Source organism: Salvia splendens, chromosome 18 (assembly GCF_004379255.2).
Source record: "Salvia splendens isolate huo1 chromosome 18, SspV2, whole genome shotgun sequence".
Taxonomy (NCBI): domain Eukaryota; kingdom Viridiplantae; phylum Streptophyta; class Magnoliopsida; order Lamiales; family Lamiaceae; genus Salvia; species Salvia splendens.
In genome coordinates, this window is record NC_056049.1 from 1,071,130 (window position 1) to 1,085,525 (window position 14,396).

The following is a 14,396-nucleotide window of genomic DNA, read 5'->3' on the forward strand; positions in this document are numbered from 1 at the left end:
CGCCTTGTCTGTTAACATCTCGGAAGTACTCAGCCATTGTTAGGCAAGTCGAACCAGAAAAAATGTCGATCTAAGCTGCACGACGAAATGTAGTCCCATATCCTTTCTTTATTCTTCTCTTTTTTGTTAATGAGAATTGTATGCAATAATATTTGCTTGGCTCCTATTATTTTTTTGAGTGATTTTTATCGGTTTGCAAGATTGCATCAAAGGATTAAATATGTAGTGTGTTGGTTCATGAGATATAATCCTACAGCTCAATTCTAGATGGATAATCATAAAAGAATTATTCATAGCTAAACCCCCTATGACTAAAATAATATCACAGTTCAATCTTAGATTATATCTTGGTATTATCTTATCTAGCAAATCGAACACCATTTTATTTGACTTGGAATCTCAGTAGCGTATTGCACATGTTGTTAAATGTAGTACCTTTCTATTAAAATTCATTGATGCTTTTCTAAAATTTATTGGAAGTGCTTTAGGTCTAATTGTTTACATTGACGCACGTAGGAACTTGCCCTGAAATTATCTTCCTCAAATTTATACTACTCTCTTCGACTCAATGAATATGTCCCACTTTTTGGATGACATGGGATTGATTCTTTACATCATGAATGCAAACAAGAATCATTGTACCAACCATAAATTTTACTCCGTTTATTTGGTTAGACGTTACTTCTTAAATTAATTGGCTTTAATTAGGAGGTAAATAGGAGGTTCAAGTTCCTTGATCCATTATTGCTCGACCCTTTGATTAAGGGGAGGCCCGCACTGTTCCTTCCACATTTTGCCAGAAACAAATATGTGGATTTTTGTGATTCACAAATCATGGTCGCCCAACTATATCAAAAAAATAGACACGGAAGTTATAATTGTACCCCTCAAGTCCACATGTCATCATCAATTTTTCCCAATTGAATCGAACCCTAGGAAGCGCGACGCTAACTCCTTTGCAATTTTTCTCGGAAAAAACTCACCGATGTCGAAGCTCTAGGTAAAGGCGAAACTTTGGGGAGAACACATCTTGGACCACAAATTTTGATGAATCTTCCAGCTTCGCGCGAATTTAAAGAAGGGTTTAGCAAACACACTCTCAAAAATTTGGGTAGGAAAACTCTTTTTTTTCATTTGCCGCGTTACAAAATATGTAGAGAGTCATGTTCCACTAACTCATTACCTCATTTCTCTACATAAAGTCAAGTAATTTCTTAAAATTCTTTGATAAACTTTGATAAATGTGTATATATAAATATACACACATGGGGTGCATGGCTTTATATTTGTTTGAATTGATTAGCTAATACCAATAGGATAAGATCCCAATTTTACAAGCTTAATTCACAAATATAATAGTAATTGTGACTATAATGCATGATATTGGAAGCACTTAAACTAGTGGAGTACTATAAATAGAGGGTGAAGAGGGAAACCAAGTACCCACAATCTCAAAGGTAAAACCCTAACCTTAGCTACCTAATATCACTATATATGGCCAAGCTTCTTCAAACCCTAGTTCCCCTCGTTCTCGTCCTCGTCCTCGTCCTCGCAAACACTGCATGATCACAGACGGTAACGCAGTTCTTCAACTACACCTTCAACGGAAATGCGCAGCCGGCCACCTTGACCTACCAAGGCAGCGCCCACTTCGCCAACGACTCCACCAACTCCAGCTCACAATCACCAGACCTCACGGTGAAGCCGGCCTAAACAGTGTCGGCAGGGTCTTGCACTCCTACCCGTTCACATTCGGCGACATGCCCGGGTGGTCGGACGCCGACTTCTCAACCACCGTGAAATTCATCATCAGACCAAACCCCGGGGCCACCGTGGCCGCAGAAGGACTCGCCTTCTTCATCGCCCCCGTGGGGTCCCGGATCCCGGAGAGCTCCTTCGGCGGGTACCTCTGCGATCTACGAGTACATCGGCTACACGCGCAACCTATTCGCCGTCGGATTCGACGTCTACGCCAACGAGGAGTGGGACCCCAAGGGGCCCCACGTGGGCATCAACTTCGAGTCGATTGTGTCCGACACGGCGACCATGATCCCCGAGGGGCTGATAGGGGAGGAGGTCACCGCCAACATCAGCTACGTCGCCGCCACTAAAACAATCACCGTCGTTGTCATCACCGCCGGCGGGAAGAGGACGGAGGTTAGTAGGGTTTATGACTTGAAGAGCCTTCTGCAGGAGAGAGTTCAATTAGGGCTCGCTGCCTCGACCGGGTATGTAGTCGCCCGCCTTGAAATCATCTCCTGGGATTTCAGTATCACCAGATCAGTCGTCGACGCCGTCGACGCCGCCCACATCCGCAAGGTTGCTTGATTAAGTTCACTGGTTTCTAGTTTATTTGCCATGTAGCTAGGGATGAATAAGGACTACTTTGAGTCCAAAAATAAAAATCTTTAGCTAATTCCCATTTCTTTGGATGTACTAGCTTTTCTTGTTATGAAATGGAATGTAATGGCATTAGTTACATTTTCTTTTATCCATATCTATGTTTTTTTAATATCATGCTTAATTTGCAAGATTAACTCTTAGTATAACATATGCACTAGATATCCAACTTAATATATTTACTAATCCCTCCACCCAATAGGGACTTTGGAGGTGGTACGAGTTTCAACGAAATTATACTAGAGATGAAAAGAAAAAGTGACTGAAGTAAGTAGTGGAAAAAGTATAAGACAAGGGAGAAAAACTTGCTAAAAATATAAGTATAATAATTTTGTGGACAGATAAAATGAAAAATAAATTATGGGAAGGAGGATCATAGTCATTTAAATCGCAAAGTTTGATAAATTTTGATCTATTCAATAAGGTTTGAACAGTGATTGTAAAATCATGAAAGACGGTTAAATTTTAGCTTGTCCTTAATTTTAAAAAAATTATAATAAATCATGAAGTTTACAATTTTTTTCGATTATCTCATCTAGTCCATTTCCGGCGTAATACATTATGATACACCAATTGATTTATAAACACGCCACCATGAGTAGTGAAATAGGGAAATCACTACTTAAATGCATAACTAGATAATACGAATTTAGTTCACTATAATAGTGATTTAGTTCACTATACGAAAGAGTGAACCAAAATGTCATTACACTGAACTAAATCTTTCACGGAATAAATACTTCACTATAATGTTGTTTTGGTTCGCTCCTTGTTTTCAAATGCATATTGTGAATTAAAAGGTCCATATAGTAAACTAGATCATTTTGATCTAAGTGAATACTCCCTCCGTCCCAAGCTACTCGCACTTATTTCCTTTTTGGGCGTCTCAAGTTACTTGCACTCTTTCCATTTTTAGTAAAAATTTTCACCTACAGCCGTCATTTTTTACTTTCCTATACACTCATTCCTTAATCTCCGTGCCGAAAAGGAAAGGAGCGAGTAGCTCGGGACGGAGGGAGTATTAGTTATATATACTTTGATTATCTCCTATTTGTCAATGAAGCTGATCGTATCCTCTTGGGATTAACTAATTAATTTTAGTTAGTATATGCTGTCATGCACCACGTGCATCTAAATACTTATATATTCACACAATTATCAACGTTTATTGCATTCCAAATTAAATATTTCATTCTCCACATTGGCTGGGCTAAATATGTAAATCTCGAGGAATAATTAAACTACTAAATGGTACTCCCTCCGTCCGCGAATAAGAGTCCCGTTTTTCCATTTTAGTCCGTCCGCGAATAAGAGTCCCGGTTCACTTTTACGCGAATAAGAGTCCCGTTTTTCCATTTTAGTCCGTCCGCGAATAAGAGTCCCGGTTCACTTTTACAATAAATGGTATTAGGGTCCCACCTTCCACTAACTCATTCCACTCATATTTAATTTAAAACTAATATATAAGTGGGACCCATATTCCACTAACTTTTTTCCACTCACTTTTATTAACATTTCTTAAAACCCGTGCCGCCCATGAATGGGACTCCTAATGGTGGACGGAGGGAGTAAAACTTATACACTACTTTGAGAGAGGAAGATCAGTTTAGTGGCAATTATCGACACAGAAATAAGATAAAAAGAGATCATCACTTTATGCATTTCGTTTTACTGTATCTGTCTGTGTGCAATTCTTTGACTATGTAAACAGAAATAAGATAAAAAAGAGAAAATTCATAGAAGAGTTAAGAAAACCTTAAATTAAGGTCCTTTTCTCAAATGTCACTTTCATAGTGTCATTGCAGACCTTATTACATTGAAATGGAAAGGCACAATAAACTAGTGTCATTTATTGAGATAGATAGATCAGACCAGGCTGAATCGACACATTGTGCAAGAACAAGAAAAAGGAAGATGATCAACACTCTTCGACGAGGTCGATCGTAGCCGTACACAGTGAAGAACGGGAAAACGTCTCAGGTTGGATGAAGCCGGGGATGAAGAAGAAGACGCGAGTTAAATTAACCGGTGTTCTGTAGTCCAGCAGCAATACCCTTCATGGTTAAGATGAGGGTGTCTTCGAGCCCTGGGGCGTAGTCGCTCGTTGGGTTCAGCTTGACGAGCTCGTCAGCAGGTTTGGATTCCATGTACTCCTTCGAGATATGCGGCCTCAGCTTCACATGGTAGTGTGGGTCGCGGATTCGCTTCAGTGTATACGCCTGGGTCACATTCAGCGTTGTGATGTAGGAGTCACGGAGACGAAGCCGTTGCTTCAGGTGCAGGTCGCCTTCGAGAAGATCCTTGTGCCCGGCAATCTGTCAAGAAACAAGGAAATTGATCAGATCTCAACATAAATTGAAAATGTTGTGGAAATCAAATCAGTATTAGATAGTTCACCTGGAGCAGAAGAGTCTGTGTTTGCTCGTAGTCGGACCTCAGTCGCTCACCAAACGACCAGAGGTCTTCAGAGACGAGGAGTTTGTCGTACAAGGCAGCAATGCCGGGGTCTCCCTTGGCGAACACCATTTCAACCAAGTCGATTTGGACTCTGAAGAAGGGCCATTTGTTGTACATGTCTTGCAGCATTTTGAGGCTTCGTATGTCCTTCTCTATGGCGTGTTTGAATCCTGCTCCGAAGCCTAGCCAGACGGGAAGATGGAATCTGGTCTGAGTCCATGCGAAAATCCAAGGAATGGCTCTCAGTGATTCGATCCCTCCACTCGGCTTCCTCTTGGATGGACGACTACCAATGTTCATTCGACCATACTCAAGCTCCGGTGTTGCCTAAAACAGTTCATAAATACCGTTATATTCACAAGTGGTATACCGTATACTGAATTATAACGTTTTGTGGACACTTACCAGGCGAAAGTATTCTACAAAACGAGGCTCCTGGAAGACGATCGACCTGTACTTCTCAGTAGCAATGATGGCAATCTCATCCAGAAGCGTCCGCCATTCTGGCTTGGGGGAGACAGGGGGACGCATACCATGTTCCAACGTGGCAGCAGTGAAACGCTGGAGTGTTCTGAAGCACAAGTGCTCCTCGCCAAACGATTGCTCGATGACTTCTCCTTGAACTGTGACACGAAGAGATCCGTTGATCGTGTCTGGTGGTTGGGACAAAATAGCAAGGTGAGTAGGGCCGCCTCCTCTGCCCACAGTCCCACCTCGCCCATGGAACATCGTCAATTTCACTCCGTATTTCTTTGCAACTTCAACAAGCTGCTCCTGAGCCTTGTACAGCTGCCAGGCGGCTGACAAACGACCGGCGTCTTTACCAGAGTCGGAATACCCAATCATGACTTCTTGCTTGCCGTTGATTCTGTTTTTGTACCAATCAATCGAGAAAAGGCGTGCGACAGCAGCTGGTGCGGCTTCAAGATCATCCAGTTTCTCAAAAAGTGGGACAACTCTCAGAGGATTCTTCACGTGGCATTCGCGTTGCAGAAGCTCAACTGCAAGCACATCAGACGCTGCGGTTGCCATGGAGATAATGTAGGCACCGAAGCAATCAGATGGAAGTTCTGCCAAGACGTGAAACGTGTCTAAAACGTCAGCAATTTCTTCGGTTTTTGGTAAATCTGGACCAAAGAGGGGCCTTTTGCTTGCGAGCTCGGACAGCAACCATTCTTGCCGTTGTTCTTCTGACCACTCTCTGTATGAACCTATCTCCAAGTATTGAGTAATGGCATCAAGGACGTCGGTGTGCCTGTCTGATTCTTGCCTTATGTCGAGTTTCACCAGTGAGAGGCCAAAAGTGGAAACTTGCCTCAGAAAATCGAGAAGGCTACCATCAGCAATTGCTCGATCACCACTAGCACAAAGAGATCTGTAGCAGAGCTCAAGTGGCTCCAAGAACTGCAAAATGTTCATGCTAATTAAGTCAGTCTACACATTCTACGTATTAAGGATGATTCGAGTGGCATCGTGAAATTTTCTCAAATACCTGGTCAATGTTGGTGTAAGTTGCCTCTTCTGGGATCTCAGACATTCCTTGAGCGAGCAAATGACGTGAACGCTCACGTGTCTGGTAGAGCTTATCCCTTACTTCACCAAGAAGGACACGGTAGGGCTCGCTCGGGGGGATTGTTTTCCAGAACTCTGCACGACAAGGAATATAAAGAGTCCTAAATTTCATACAGCGCTAGGGATGGCGTCAAATGCCAAATGGCCACGGAAACCAATAGTTATATGAAAATCAAAATGCACTAGATGCCAGTTTCACTCAAAATCAAGAAAATAGATGGAATCATTCGTGTGAGTTGGTTGGCTACCTATGTAATGCTTGGCATCTCTTTTTGAAGAGGTGAGGAATTCATCAGCTCGACCACGAAGCTCGTCACTGCAACGCCACATGGACAACTGGAGAAAGATTGCAGAGTTAGAAGAAACAGGATCTTAAATTGTCTCAAGGCATAGCTCAACATAACCAAAGATTCTAGAGTTCTGCTGAATATCTACAATTATAGTAACCATATACCTCAAACATGAGGTCCTCGATTTGTGAATAGTACAAGTTCGCAGCCATCATTCTTGCCAGCAGGCAAACATCCCTAGTGACCTCCGGAGTTACTCTTGGGTTTCCTGCAAATCGTTAAATATATAGTTAAACATAGTGAGGGGAAAATAACATAATGCCCTGTTATGTACAGTTAAATTTCATCAAATCAAGAAGAAAACATAAAGCAATAATTTGGAGCATCGGGGTTATACCATCACGGTCTCCACCCATCCAGGAGGAGAACTGAATCAGAGGAGCATTGTAAGGAACACGCTCATCGATCCCGATATTCTTCAGGGCTGTATCAACACGGCGCAAAAATTTTGGTACACCTTTCCAGATTGTTTCGTGGAAGTAACTCATCCCCGCCCTCATTTCATCTTGGGGAGTAGGGGGAGTCCTTCGGATCTCATCAGTTCGGAAAGCAGCTTGAATCTAGAAACATTTGGAAAGCACGTAAGCAATTTATACAACAATAGGCATTACGTAACATCATCACTTTTTCAAACTGCTCTCGAAAATTAAAGGCCTTGATAATTCACCTCTCTTTGTAAAGCCTCATCAAGCTCCTGTTTATCATCTGGAGTGATGTCTTTGGCATATAACTGAGCTAAGCAATTCCGAATCCTGAAAAAAAGACAGGTTAAGTCAATGAGAGTCAAAGAGAAGATTCATCCAGATCATGAGAAAAATGCAATTATTAGTCCAAAAGCACATAGCAATCAGCAGATCCAACCTTCCGTGCTTCTGAAGCAGCGACCTTCGCACAGACTGAGTAGGATGAGCGGTGAAGACCAGATCCACAGTTTGATTCTTCAACGCGTCGAAAACTTCCTGAGGAGACTTCTTCAAGTCAACCACAAGTCTCTTGAGAGTCTCTTCGATGTCGGACTCAGTGGTGGCAGAGTTCTCGTCGGTGTAATCCCCCTTCTTCTTCTTGTTCCGCCTGCGGTAAGCAATCTGGACCTCCTCGGCCAAGTTGGCCAAGCTAAGCATGTGAGAGAAGGCCTTCGCCACAACAATCGAATCGCCCGGATCCAAACTTGTCAGCACATTCCCAAGCTCCTCCAGCTTCTTCGGATCACGCTTGTTCTCGTACTCGGCTGAAAGCTCATAGCACTCTTGCACCTACAGTGATGGAAGAGATACATGTTTCAATTCACTCCATCAAACCAAAACACTCTTAACAAGTTCATACTATTCCCAAATCACAAAAGAAAAAGTGGAATTGATAAATAAGCTTCTAGAAACTTCCAAGACCTGTGTTTACTCATTGTCAAATCAAATTCAATCACAACAAACCACTCTTTTCAAATAAAAAATCCTCAAATTCAAAACATCGATTATCAGAATAATCACAAAGCTCAATCTTCATAACATTTGTCGCATCAACAAACCAACAAAACACACAAGATCAGATTTTTACACTAAAAAAACACTCAATTTAGTCAAAACCGCCAAATCCAGATCTCCAAAACCAAATCGAGAACAAAACAAAGCCAAAAACATGGTGTTGTACCGTTTCCTTGAGATCCTCTCCATGCAAATCCTGAAGAATGTCGAGAAACCGATCCAGAAGCAGAGCGTCATACTCAACAAGCTTATCATCTTCAGAAACTTTCCCAGGAACCAAGAGACGCAGCTGGGCATCAATTGATGCCATCTTCTCCAGATTCCTCGTAGCCATCGCCGCCGATTCAACTCCCAACTCTATTAAAATACAGAGAGAGACAAAAAACGAAGTCAATTTGAGAAAACCTAGAAAAAAAATTGATCGCTCAAATCACGGATTCAATCAATCAGCGTGAATGTAGCGTCAATGGAAGTTGCAAAAGGTGATCTTCATGCAAAATGTTTGACAATCGCAATCAAAATTGATCGATTTTACTAGTATTTATGTAGTATGATTGCGGATTTTTGTGCTGGTGTGATAGTGGAAATTGAAATTGAGGTGAGTAAGAGTCCATCACAGTGTACCTGAAGCTGGGATGGTATATTCTTGAGCAAGAAGGGGATCCAAAAGTGAGAGTGAGGAAGTGAGTGAGTGAGAGAGTGTGTGATTTAAGGACAAAAGATGCAGGGACAAGAGCAGTTATATATAGATACAAAATGATGCTTTTTTTGGTGGTGAATAAATAAATGGAGTACTTTTCTTGGACAATTCAAAACAATTAAATAAATTACTGGAAAAAAAATTATGGAATTTTGTTAAATTTGGTGAGTCCTGGGATTTTAAAAATCAGATAGAAATCATTAAATTGGATTTATTATTATTTTTTGTAAAATCAGATAGATGTCATGAAATTGGATTAGTTATCAATTATTTTATGTGCAGTAGTATATGATATGAAAATTACGTGTGGATGTCATCGTTGTCATTGTTGATGTGTTAAATAATTGTCTATTCATAATGAAAACAATATTATTTGCTAGTAAATTACTTTCTCCGTCACTCATTAATTCACACCAATTTTTTCTTTTCGTCCGTCGCTGATTAATTGACACTCTTATTTACTATACTTTAATGGACTCGTATATCACTAACTTATTCCACTTATATTTTATTATAAAATTATATATAAAAGTAGTACTTATGTTGCATGAACTTTTTTCACGTACCTTTCACTATTTTTTTTTTATAATTTATGTCAAGTGAAACGGTGAGTGTTAATCAATTGAGACGGAGAAAGTATGAATTAATAAATTATCCATAGATGATGGAAACTTATTTTAATTGAAAAAATTTAAGCTTATATTGTTTTAACTGATTTTCAATTATTTTTTGGGACACAAGAAAAAGAATTCGGTGGGTTGTATTGTTTATATCCGTACACAGAGTTTCATGCAAATTTTGTAGATTTGGATCTTGATCTCTATCCGTTTCAAAACTCCATTTTTTTTATATATACATAAATTTAAATAAAAAAATTCTATTAAAAAAATTACTCCTAGTATATTAAATTGAGGAAAATTGTACAATTCAAAGCAAATGCAAATTATTCAATAAACATTTGTTTCCACAAATAGTAGTAGGTTACATATTCAGACTCTTGTGCAAATACTAATATTTAGTTTCTTGTATTGTCACAATTCGACTGATCACCATACTGAATAATATTATAAATACAAAACTAGGGAGTTTATAATCTAAAGTGTTTGGTTTAAATATAATGCACGATTTAGTTTTAATCTACACGAATTTCGATTTCGGAACTTTTTGTTCCATATCAATTTTAATTTCCATTAGGCCACCCGCACGCGGGTGGCCCGTATTCCGTCACTAAGGGACGAGACGGCGGCGTGACGCGTTGCAGCGCCCCGTCTCGCCCCCAGCCCGCTCAGCGTTCCGTCTCGCCACGCGCCGAGACGTCTCGCCACGCTCCGGCGCCATGCGTGACGCTCACTCGCCGGCCCTCGAGTGGGCATCGTCACGCTGGCGCAATAAATCATTTTTTTAAAAAAATAAAAAATAATAAAAATAAAAAACGGTAATATTACCGTTATATTACCGTTTTTTCCTTTTTCCTTTTATTTTTTTTATGGCAAGACAACTTGGTATTCCTCCTCCAGGTGGCTTCAGTGCACCTCCACCCTCCACCGCTTTCGGGAGATGATTTGCCAGCGGAGTAGTTTTTTTTATTTTCTATAAAATTGCATTTTAAATTATGTAATTTTTATTTTTTTAGGATTTTAATTATGTATTTTTTTTTATTTTTTTGAATTCTAAGTTGTATTTTTATTTTGTGTTGTAATTTTATTTTATTTTTAATGAAGTATGTTTTTATTAATTGAATTTGTTGGAAATAAAAATAAAAAATGAAATTGAATGAATAGTAATTTAAGGGACGGATAAGAGATGAAGGGTTGCAGGTTCCGTCCCTTAGTTAAGAGATGGAGTAAAAAAGTACAGTGGAGCCATAAATAGTAATTTAAGGGACGGTTAATGGACGGATAAGTGACAGCGTTGCGGATGGTCTTAATTGCTCTTTTCGAATCGATATTTAAGTGAGATGTTTTCAATATTTTCTGTTCATTTCACTTTAATAATTTGACTGATTAAAGAATATGCCTTGGGAGATGCTTCAAGGATATTCTTCGTTGTCGACAGTTTAGATATGATATTAAGGGCTCAATTTCCACTTTGATTTGTGAGAACAACTGATGTGGGGTATATAGACTAACTGAGCTATCTCTCCTAATAGGCTAGTCTTTTGGGATGCGTTCTCATGTTTGGTTTGTATCAATTGATGCTTTCATTCAGGGACGGATCTAGGAATTTATATGAAGAGGGGCAAAAATATACGTAGATAATATTTAAGAGATTCAAGAGGGGCAATTAGTGAGAAATTAAAACAAATTTATTTTATAATGTATAATTTATGTATATGTGATGAAATTTGAGGTGGGGCATTTGCCCATGCTAACTATTAGCTGGATCCGTCCCTGCTTTCATTGAGATCCCAAACGGCTTGGAGTGGTTGCCGGGCAACGAACTTGCCGTGACCAACGAGTGCGTTTGGGACCGCTCGGAGTGGTAACCCACGGAGTAGTGGTCAGACAAAGAATCCGCTGTGACCAACGTGGCCGTGACCAACGAGAACTTAGAGTGGAGGCCCACGGAGTGGTGGCCTGGCAAAGAACCAGCCGTGACCAACGTGGTCGTGATCAACGAGGACGTTGACTCTTAAAGGAAGGTCGAATGTTACGGACTCAATTCCCACATTAGTTATGTGAACAACTGATGTGAGGTATATAAACTAAATGGGTTCTCTCTCCTAACAGACTAGTCTTTTGGAATGAGTTCTCCTAACTGTGTGGTCTGTATCATATAACTTTAACAATAAGAAGAAAATAGTGTTAACCTTTGGCATTGTTATGTACTAGGAATTCAAAGTCAATTTTGTCTTAACTTTGAAATAAAAATATTATTCCATATATATGCATTTATTCTTATAATAAAAGTAAATAATGTACATGCATATATAAATTTAGGAAGAGTAGATTACTTTTAGTTTGTCATGCACTTTTTAAAATTTGACTGATAAATTATGGAATTAAATCAAGCTGAAAAGGAAACTAAAGGGGAAAATACATATAGATCGAATCACTTTCAATGAGGATTGCAAACTCTATCTTGTTGATAAAATTAAATTTATTAACCGAAAGACAAAAAAGTAAATTTTACAGTTATATATCATAAAATCTATATATTCCTTGTTATTATATATAATTAATTGTTACCTATAAAAAATATAGAATCTCGTAAATACAAATATACGGAATTATATACTTTTACTCCCCCGCACCAAAAGAATATGCACTTCGGGTTCGGCATGAATTTTAATGCAAAATTGGTAAAGTAAGAGAGTGGTAGAGAGAAAAAACAACTAAAGTATTATTAGTGTAGAATGAGTCTCACTTCCAAGAAAAAGAAGTATAAAAATTAGAAAATGCATATTCTTGTGGAACGGACTAAAAATGAAAGAGTGCATATTCTTATTGGATGGGGAAGTATTTTCGTTGTGAACCGAATAATCTTGTGTTTAAAAATAAGTGCAACATCTTAATTTTGGTAAATGAGAATTACAAGTATATATAAATGTGATATAATATGTACTCCATATGATTTATTAATTGTTTCATCCAGACCCCTATATATTTGTCATGGCTGAGAATTAAAGGATTACTTTGATTTGTGCTAGTTTTGGTTTCTTGTTTCTGTAATACAGTAAATTTTAGTAGAACGCATACTAACATTATATTTTGTTGTTATTTATATTTTGAATTGTTTATGTATAACTACACTGATCACTCACTATCTATTTGTCAGATCATTTTGTTGTGTATAAAAGAACCCATTATATATGTAAACAACCGTACAAATATATATGCACAAATGTGTCCACTAAATGCTACCTAGATTCTTTGCTATTGGGTAATTGGAAGAACTATATTAGTTAAAATAATACAAATAAATTGATTAAAAAATAGAATATCCAATTTAGTGTATACCTTTATTCCCTAGTGGGACTGTCCTTTCTTTTCCGCTCGAGTCATTAATTTTTTAATAATTTTCATATTTCGTAAAGACTAAGATTAAAACCTTTTTTCTTACTTTTAAAAAAGTACTAGCTAATAAAATAAAAACACGATGCATAATCCGTAATTTACAAGTTGAATTGATTACCTCCTCAAAGTTTGTCACTAGGGTCTCATTTATTCCTTTTAGGAGGAAAATAAAAATTTAATTATAGGTATGTTAATTAAAATATTTAATTATTTGAAGTAAGATGCTAATAAATTGATTATAATCGTGCAATCATCACATAATACATGATGAAGGGAATATATCCCTCCTAGCATAAGGCCATCCGCAATGGGCGGACGATGGCACGCCCGATGGCGCGCATCGTCCGCGCCATCGATCGTCCGCGCCCATTGCGGATACGGACGATAGGTCGCGGACGATCGTCGCGGCCGATACTAAGGGCGCGGAGGATGGCGCGCCCGATGCCTATCGTCCGCGCCATCGTCCGCCCCATTGTGGCGTACACGGACGATGGCTGCGGACGATAGGCATCGGGCGCGCCATCGTCCTCCCCATTGTGGCGTACACGGACGATAGGTCGCGGACGATGGCACGCGGTTTGGTTGTTTAATAAATAGAGTTCATTCGTTTTACATTTCAAGGTGGAATTCTGCACACTAGTGCGCCAAAGAGGATGAAGACCACCGAAGTTGGTGGTTACACGAGCAGCGGCAGCGGCAATCAACCGGTTGACCTCAACCGGTTGTACGTGGACGACAGCGGTTCCGGCACACCGATGTCCTCCCGACGTCCTCCCGGCGTCAAGGCTGCGAAGGCCAAAGGGAAGGCGGCCGCGACCTCATCCTCGACCGCTGCAACCCCACCTCCGCTCCCGGAAATGCTCCCGCCCCAGGCAGCCGAAGTGTATTCGTCGTTGGCGACAGCGTCGATGGCGAGGACGTTGTTGGAGACGCACAAGGCCCTCAAGAAGTGTACCGACCCCGACGAAGCCGAATACCGGCATTGATAGATGAACTGCGTCGGAAGTTGGGAATTGCACCGACTTAGTTTTTTTTTTTGTAAGTTGAACGGTGTAACTTCTTTTTTTATTAATGTGTCCCCGTTTGTTATTTCGACCTTTTTATTTACTCGTTATTAATTGTTAGTTGAAAACATTTAAATCAATTAAACAAATAAATAAAATGATGATGTGGCGCGCCATAGGGCGCGCCTTAGGGCGCGCCTTAGGGCGCCCCACTGCAGGTGGGGAGGTAGGAGGATAAAACTGCTGACGTGGCGCGCCATAGGGCGCGCCTTAGGGCGCGCCTTAGGGCGCCCCATTGCTAATGCCCTAAGGACGAAGATTCTCTTGTTACAAGCAATTATTTAATATTTTCCTACCCATGAATCGTGATGTACAAGTGTCACGCTTAGAGACCATTTGTCTACAAAATCATGGTTTAG

General features: G+C 39.9%; 1 protein-coding gene across 1 annotated transcript; it reads right to left on the reverse strand.

Moving 5' to 3' along the window:
* Positions 1–4,114: 4,114 nt before the first annotated feature.
* LOC121777107 (phosphoenolpyruvate carboxylase-like) lies at positions 4,115–8,967 on the reverse strand. Its single transcript, XM_042174248.1, has 11 exons — positions 8,882–8,967; positions 8,424–8,614; positions 7,641–8,032; positions 7,447–7,531; positions 7,117–7,339; positions 6,884–6,987; positions 6,678–6,765; positions 6,350–6,504; positions 5,263–6,261; positions 4,798–5,184; positions 4,115–4,715 (listed from the first exon to the last, which is right to left on the reverse strand). The coding sequence occupies exons 2-11, from the start codon at positions 8,589–8,591 to the stop codon at positions 4,422–4,424; spliced, it is 2,895 nt and encodes a 964-aa protein (XP_042030182.1). The 5' UTR covers positions 8,592–8,614; positions 8,882–8,967; the 3' UTR covers positions 4,115–4,421.
* Positions 8,968–14,396: the final 5,429 nt, after the last annotated feature.